This window comes from Triturus cristatus, chromosome 4_1, assembly GCF_964204655.1.
Source record: "Triturus cristatus chromosome 4_1, aTriCri1.1, whole genome shotgun sequence".
Classification (NCBI taxonomy): Eukaryota; Metazoa; Chordata; class Amphibia; order Caudata; family Salamandridae; genus Triturus; species Triturus cristatus.
The window spans coordinates 1135276038-1135284581 of record NC_140585.1 but is presented as its reverse complement, the minus strand read 5'-3'; the positions used below and the strand labels follow the sequence as shown (position 1 = coordinate 1135284581).

The window sequence follows — 8544 nt, the reverse complement described above, 5'->3', positions numbered from 1 at the left end:
GCCACTGTGGAGCTTCTCGCTTACACGGCCGCCATCTTCGGCATCCAAACCACGCCCCTCTGGTATTTATTATTCATTAATGATTTAGGAAGGCTTTGGTCCCCAGTAAAACCATGATTTTTTGGAACTGTGGGTTTTAATCATGTACTATATTTTATATGTTTTTGTACGTGTAGTAAAATTGTTATGGTTTTTATTTACCCAAACAATAAAGATAATTGTACTCTTTGTATCTTTGAGTAGCATAAAACATGTAGGTGTTGACACATTTATAGTTTAAATCTAAATCAATAGTGCAACACCAAATATAAAAAATGCCATATTCACAGTAATTACTAGTAATTGCAACAATGATCACAACTCACTTGGGAGATGGGTAAAGGTCAGTGGGTTGATAACTGGAAGGATAATTTCAGCTCACTACATCCCTCCCACTTGCAGGGCTCTGAATGATCCCATATTATCACTTCGACTGGTCTAGATACCAAACATGGCAATGGTACAGCAGAGGGAATTAGTCAAAGGGAGAAATGCTGTAAGCTGCAAGGGCCCAGCCCAGTGACGGCTTTGCCCCCCTTTCACAGTATTAAGTATAGGGTTGCCAGACTGCTTGATGTAGACTGGCCATAGTGTTTTGTACAGTGGTAGGACTTTGCTCTATTAGCATGCAATAGCAAAGGCCACAAAACTCTGCCTGGATGGAACAGGCCTCTGTCAAAATATTTTATTTGCTTTCTGTTGGCTCCATACATAAAGAAGCTCGCAGGTCCACAATATATTCCTGAGGATGTTATTCCATCACAGAATAGTTCTACAAGGCATGCAGTACTTATGATAAGAGAATTTATTTATCTCAAAGACCGAGTAATGCATTTTCAATTTACAACACCACGGTATTCTTGAGGGCCATTACTTTTCTTGGCTCTGTTTTGTTATTAGGTCTATGTGGCTGAGTGTTAAAAACGGAGGCAATGTCTGAAACTACAAAAAGCCGCAGAACGTTAAATTATCAATGGGAAATGCTGAGTGTTAAAAAGGATGTAATAATTTGTCATTTCTAAGGTAAATAATAGATCAGTTTTTTTCAGTTTTGTATGCTCAGTGGAAAAGGAACCAGATAGTTGAGAGAACTCTTCTACCCCAACCAGCAAAACTGAGCAAATGTCTTTCCCCTGCCCCAGTGGTAGAAGATCCACGCGTAGCTTCATGTATGTCTCCCTTCCCAGCATGTCTGAGCTGGTATCTGTAATGCTAAGAGTAGGTGATGTAATAGAATATTGAAGTGTGGTCTGGAGTGGACACTGTGAGACAGCAACGGCAGGTAGATCCTGTCTGGGCTCCATTGTCCCTCCAACTCTCCCTAAGGCCCAACAGAAAACAAAGAACTTACCTCCTACTTCACCGCGCCTTCCAACTATAACATCACAATTGCTACTTTTTACATTGAAGGTTAAGAAATGGAAAGATTTCCTGGCAAGAAAGAGGGGAAACAAATTTACTAGCTCCAGAATCACGAACCATTTCTCAAAGGCACAATTTATTATTTTTGGGATGTGCTAAACTCCTAATTATATTTCATGGATGGATCTCACTAACAGGCAAAGCACACACAATCAGCTTCAGAACACACTGCTCATATTTACCGGGAAAATACTCAATTGAAAATTGGATTAGACTTGTTTGACTGAAATTGTAAGTGCACTCTCTAAGTGAGTGGAAGTTCATTGATTGTTTTAATGATTTTGCAGTACTATACCATATGATGTTTAGCCATATATTCATAAACATGTCCTCCAATACAGACCACTGGACCTCCTCACCATCCTGCTCAATGGTATCCACTCCTGTGGTACACCTACTTTTTAAACAGTAGGGAGCCTTGTAAGTGCAAGAAAATAGACTCCTGCCAGTTTAAGAGCCCTAGCAAGGCTCCAAATTTGGAAAAAGCAGGGAAGGTTTAGAGGTTGGCAAACAGTCCACCTTATTGCAAGTGTATTACATCCTAACACTCTTGTATTGAGACAGACGGGATATCTGTCACGTTTGTGAAGGAGCATCCATCCGCCAAACTCCAAATCAGGCCTTCAATAAAAACACAATTCGATATAATGATGCCTTTGACTTATAATGATGCCTTTGACTTCCTGTCTCACGTTTTGCAAGTTTTTGGCTTCTATTGTCCTTGAAAACATCCATAATTGTATTTTACTGAATCACTAAACAATACAAGTTATATCAGACACAGTGATGGTGATCAACGAGCTGTCACTTCACGTAATCATGCAGTACAATGAATACAGACTCTTGATGGGCAGCAAGCAATTAATTTTTATTTCTTTGACCAATTAATGAACATGATTTGACAGATGCAGAATAATTATCATCTTGAGAACATGCCTCTAGATTGCTACTTTATTTTTTGATCAGAAATGCGTTATTCATACTTGAGGTTCATGCTGGTTTACATAGACTGCACTGGGTTTGGGCAGTTTTGATGGATGTTTGTGCATTTTTCCATCTTTACTTGCACTTTCTGCCTGGTGCAAACTTACATTTACATTGACTGACCAGTGTAAAATGTCATTTTTCCACTGCTCGGGGGGTGTACTTGTTTTTTATTGGATCGTCAGCCGTTATAAGTGTAGTTTTCACACCAGGCAATCAGTAAAAATGTTTCCCAACTGATCATTTGTGCAAATGTGTTTTGCAGTGGGGAATTGTTGCACATAATTTTGTACTACCAGTGAGTGCCAATGTACTTTTTGCACTAGTCAGATGATTCCAATATTAACTTCTAATTGATAAGTTAGAGCAAATGCTTTTACACAGGTCACTATGTGTAAATGTTTTTGTACTGATTAGTTGGTGTAAATGATTGTTGCACTGGCCAGTGAGAGAACATATTTTTTCACTGGTTAGTTGGTGCACATGCTTTTTATGCTCTAATCAAATGAGGCTGATGTGTTTGCAGATGGTCAGTTCCTGCCTGTGTTTTTGCACTGCTTAGTCAGCATGACGCGGTAGTGAGGCCAGATGTACAAGGTATTTTGCAGTCACAAAGGCTGTCAGTCACAAAATCCCAGTGTGTGCTATTGAAAAATATATTTTTCACTATTCACAAATGGCTTATGAGTCAGAAATTGATTCAAAACTCGGGAGAGGGCTTTTGTGACCGATACAAATTTTCAATTCGAAAAGCGTATAAAAGTGATGTTCCTTCTGAATTGATACGGTATGTATCAATGGTTTGCAAAGCAATTGCAGTCACAAACCAACGATCAGTTACCGAACCCTCGAAGGAAGTGGCAAATGATTTTCAATGTGGAAGGGTCACCTTGGAACACTTTTCCCTATGAGAATCCTTTCGAGTGATCTAGTGGGAGCAGTCAGAGATTGTGACTACTGCCTACACTCCACGATGCTTCACCAGAGGGAAATATCCTTTTTTTTGGTTTAAGCAGCATCGGTTCCTTTAAAGGAAACTGGCTGCCTTCTAAGAAAGAAAAAAGCAGGTTCCCATTTTTGAATGCAAATGCAGGGACAGAGATCTGCTGTCTCTTGCAGGCCTCCGTCCCTGCACTGGCAGCCAATAGCTGGGGTTCACAAATTGCGACATACCTGACATTTGAATCTTCAATTTGCAATGCAACTTATCAGCATGTAAGTCACAATGCAAACTGAATTCACAAATAAGTCAGTGTAAACTGCGCATCCTTGGTTTGCCAATGGGAATAGTATGTTAGTCTCTTGTGCAGATTTACTAGCTTTTGGTCTAAAGCAATACAGCAAACAAAGTTTCTGTGCTCCGTTGCATCAATAGCAGAGTGGAAGACAGCACCTTATCAACTAAGATATGATGCTGGTTTTCTGTTCCCCTGCTCTTGTGAACTTTTCGCTGCTTTGCACCAGGGCACACACCCTTGCATCTGGTGCACTCCTTCTGTCAAGAATAGAACAAAAACAATGCTATGATACTTTTGCCATTTTGTAGGTATGCTGCACAGTGCAGCCACATGCAAGGTTGGAAAATGTGGAGAGTTTTAAATCTTGCTCCGCTGTGTCTGTCTCAAGGTGGAAGCAGGTTTTTGTCGCTAATCCCTGCTTGCAAATATTAGGAGATCGTATTTGTGCCAAAAACCATGGGTGGTTGACTACGACATCTATGGTAAACTCCCTTGACGCTGCGTCATACTACTTTACATTAATCCTGGGTGGATTCAGCGTAGTGCCTCTACGTGTAGCTACACACAGTTTTTAAAAAACGATGTGGAGCTACTCGTAGCTCCGCTCCGCTCCCTCCCCACTCCCAAATGCCTAAAAAATATATAAAGAAGGCCAGGGCTCGAGTCGGGGTACCACGCGGGTGGACGGCGTCCCCCCACTTATTATACCAGGAGCTTGATAAATGGAGCCACACATTCACTCTTTGGCCTCTCTGGGTGAGATCGGAGCTCCTTCAGAACGCTGCTCACGCGCTGGCTTCTCTGATGCGATCGCATCTAAGGGGTGAGCGAGGGGAGGCAATGTGTCTGATGGTGCAAGCCACCTTTCGTGACGTCACTTCCTGTCGTGACGTCAGCGTCCCCCCACTTCTTTTTTTAGGACTTGTGCCCTGAAGAAGGCACTTACCAGTGTTTCTGCCGCCTACCCTGCCTGGCCGCTCTCCTTCCTGCTCCTCTCGCATCCTCGACGTTCTTCATAAAAAAAATCACTACGTTGTAAGTCTTGCGCATGCTCACCCTCAAGACGTACAACGTGGTGGTTTTTTTTAATGAAGAACGTTGAGGACGCGAGATGAGCAGGAAGGAGAGCGGCCAAAACACAGGTAAGTGCCTTCATTATATCTTTTAAAAGCATTTGGGAGGGGAGAGGTAGCGGCTAATTCCGCTCCGCCACGGAGATGGAGTTTTTGCGTACTCCATGTGCGTCACGGAGTAGGCAAATCTCTGCAAACTCCGTTGGCGGAGCAGAGTTTCCCGCCGAGGATTACTTTATACAACTTTCCCACATAAATCACGATTTGTGTTCAAAAGTGAATCGCAATACAACATTTTGCGCTGGGTTTGTGTCGCTTTTGTGATGCAAACCCCTCAAAAAAGCCACATACATTGTTAGTAAATTGGAGCATAGGGCTCAGATTCTGAAACAAATCATGGAACGCAGCACAGCACCCAAAGAGGCTGTGCTGCGTCCCATGACAGGGAGGGAGCAGGAGAGCACTGTATTCAGAGATAAGACACTCTCCTCCCCTCTCCCTAGCGCAGCCGCTGATTTCAGCTGCTGTGCGCCAGGCACAACCTTTAACACCATAGTGCTGGGATACATTTGTGAGTCTAGCATATGTTTTCAAAATACTATGGCTAGACACACCTTAAAGCGTTTCCTACTTTGTATGTATGCTGCCCTGCGCTGCATGCAGGCAAAGTTAGGGAAAAAAAAGGAGAAATGAAAACACCTCTTTTTTAACGCCAGCTTTTCAGCTGCATTACTTTTCGGCTCTATCCCTGTCTCCTAATGTTAGTAGATAGGGTTTAGTGTCAAAAAGCATGAGTGGCTGCATGGGAATGCCCATGCACCACCCACGTAACCCCCCCCCCCTTATCGCAAAGTAATGCAAAGCAGAGTTTCATGCTGCTTTGCATTACATTTGGGTACTTTCCAGCGCAAAACAAGTTTTGCACTGATAAGTGAATCAGAAAAAATAATTAATGCTGGTTAGCGTCACTTCTGTGATGCCACGCCTGCGCAAAAAGGGGCATGTTTACAAGAAATGTTAGAGTGCGGAGCTACACCAAATATGGGAGAGAAGCGTTCGGCTTAAAAACCGGATGCTTCGCGGAGTGGGTGGTTTGAACATGGCGTTTTTAGAAGGCGGTTTCACCGTTTGAAAACAACGGCAGATGATTACAGGTACAAACTGGGGAGCAGGGGAGAGTGAGATAGGTGGTGTTACCGATGGGTGGAACGTCACTTTTACGGGTGATTAGATCTGTAGAGGGACGTGTGATATGTTTTGGTTAAAGGACGAGGGGAGCACAGAAGTTGAAAGTATAGGATTTGTGTGGGGAAAGATGAATGGGGAAGCACAGGAGTAGTCATATTTGTTGTAAGGTTGAATCAAGAGTATGGGGTTTAGGCACAATTTATGTTGGTGTTGAATCACTGTTATATATAAATGATATGTGGTTGATGAATGTATTTTTTAATAATTGTAGATGCTCCTGAGGAAGGTCGACAAGACCGAAATGCATTGGGTGAAGTAAAATAATGGATTAACAAAGTTTCTACACGTGCCTAAGGACAGGCCCGGATGGGCAATTCAAGAGCAATTAAGATGCAAGAAAATTTGGAAACTTATTTTCTGTGATGTGACGGACTAACATGAATAGAGCATAGAATAAAAATTGGATGAACCAGAGTTTACTATTGAGTACGTGTTTAAATTTGACACAAATGTGCATGGGGCTGTGCAACTCCTTTGTGACACGTAAGTCACGTGTCAGAACTTCGCGAATCAAGAACGTTTGTGAGTCTAGCATATGTTTTGTACAGGAAGGGTACCCTTCCTGTACAAAATACTATGGCTAGACACACCTTAAAGCTTTTCCTACTTTGTATGTATGCTGCACAGTGCTGTGCAAAAAAGGAGAAATGAAAACACCTTTCTTTTTTAACGCCAGCTTTTCAGCTGCATTACTTTTTGGCTCTATCCCTGTCTAATAATGTTAGTAGATAGGGTGTAGTGTCAAAAAGCATGAGTGGCTGCATGGGAATGCCCATGCACCACCCATGTAACCCCCCCTTAACGCAAAGTAATGCAAAGCAGAGTTTCATGCTGCTTTGCATTACATTTGGGTTCTTTCCAGCGCAAAACAAGTTTTGCACTAAGTGAATCCGAAAAAATAATTAATGCTGGTCAGCGTCACTTCTGTGATGCCACGCCTGCGCAAAAAGGGGTATGTTTACAAGAAATGTTAGAGTGCGGAGCTACGCTAAATTTGGCAGCACCGCACTCTGACAATTTTGAAACTCGGGGATGCGATATATTTACAAGAGTTGGGGCAAGAAAAGCTGTATAACGCCAGCACAGGCACCCTTCCGCCATGTTGCAAGGGGGCCTGTGCTGCAGAGACGATGGTTTATGTGCAGGAAAGGACACCCTCCGGCTCATAGACAATCAGTAATGGCTATTTGCTCTTTTAATGTGTGCTGCAGAATGCCTCGTGTCGCCATTTTAATACCTTGTAAATATGGGGCAGTGTCAAAAAACAATGGGTTTAGGGTGGAACGCCTACAGCAACACCCATTTAATCACCCTTTGCCGCAGACGACTGTGGCGGAAAGGGGCATATTTACAAGGTGGCATTAAGTCACGCTAAGTGGCTTAGCGCCACCTTGTAAATATGGGGATTTTCACTACGGCACGAGAGAATCAGAAAAAAATAATGCTCTGGAGGCAATAGGGGCTTGTAAATATGCTCCAATGTTTCAGAATCTCCCCCCTAGGCTTCCAAAACAATGGTGCCGTCTATGCAAACCAGGCAAATATGAACCTTAGCCATGAGAAGCAGTTTATCAGCAGTTCAAATTATACCTAAATTTGCAAAATATGCATGACTGCTCGCTATAGGCATGCGTTTTGATCATGGGTGTCCTATAGCACCTGCCTTAATGCAGATGTCTTGGGTAGTGCAGATGGAGACTTCTGTGATACGATTCAGGTTTGCTTCCTGCTTACAGTCACTACCCGTGTAGCAGTTACACATAAATTTCTCGTCCAGTCTCTGGACCTCTTCTGCAGTTGGCTGGCCAATGACCGAATAGTTCCCAGATGCCTCTGTTTTTATTTCGAAAATCTGTGGATTCAGGTGCAGGTAATCGTTGCTATTCCATGACTTCCTGGCACAGGCTGCTTTGCCCCCACACAGCAGTTCGCTGCACATTTTTGTTGCCAGCGTCACATTTATGATATAAGGATTTAATACATCCCTCAAATATTTGTCCAGAGTTTGGCACGTCTCCTGTAAAACAGAAACAATAAGCTCAATTAATAAACTGTTGAACGTGCATCAGTTTCATATTGTTTTTTAATGAGCAGGAGTAATGTATTTTTGAAAAACGCTCCACATTAGGTTGCTTGTCATTCTAAAAGGCAGAGCAGTGTATTAAACAGCATTTTTGACTGGGGCTATTTAATGTCTATAGTTGTGAATTTAAGGCAGTCACTTGCTCCAAACATCTTTTTCCACCATATTATGAAAACAGGAATCTGGAGGTGATAACGTGTGACGAACGTTTGTGTACATTTGTTGTGTGGCATTTTGTTGTGGTGGTGAAGTGATTTGTGCTGCTGTGTTTTTTTGCTGCATTAATGCACTGTGAACTGTTTTATTGTGATTGTGTTGTGTTCAGTCTGCTTAGAAGAGTTGTGCCCCATTATGTTTCAAATATGTTGTGATGTTGCTTTTGTGTAAGTTATTTAGTAATTTCTTTTTGATCTGTAAACAAATGCCACCACATTTCCAGCCAAAAGCATTACATGCT

At 42.4% G+C, this 8544-nt stretch overlaps 1 protein-coding gene across 8 annotated transcripts in view; it reads right to left on the bottom strand.

Annotated features, from left to right (window-relative positions):
• Positions 1-2308: 2308 nt before the first annotated feature.
• LOC146856160 (hyaluronidase-like) overlaps positions 2309-8544 on the bottom strand; it is a 331244-nt gene continuing 325008 nt past the window's right edge. For all 8 annotated transcript variants that reach the window (XM_085654208.1, XM_085654210.1, XM_085654216.1 and 5 more), the window contains one exon: positions 2309-8021. In XM_085654208.1, the coding sequence (XP_085510334.1) occupies positions 7644-8021 (378 nt within the window). In that variant the 3' untranslated portion in view covers positions 2309-7643. The remainder of the gene's footprint in view (positions 8022-8544) is intronic.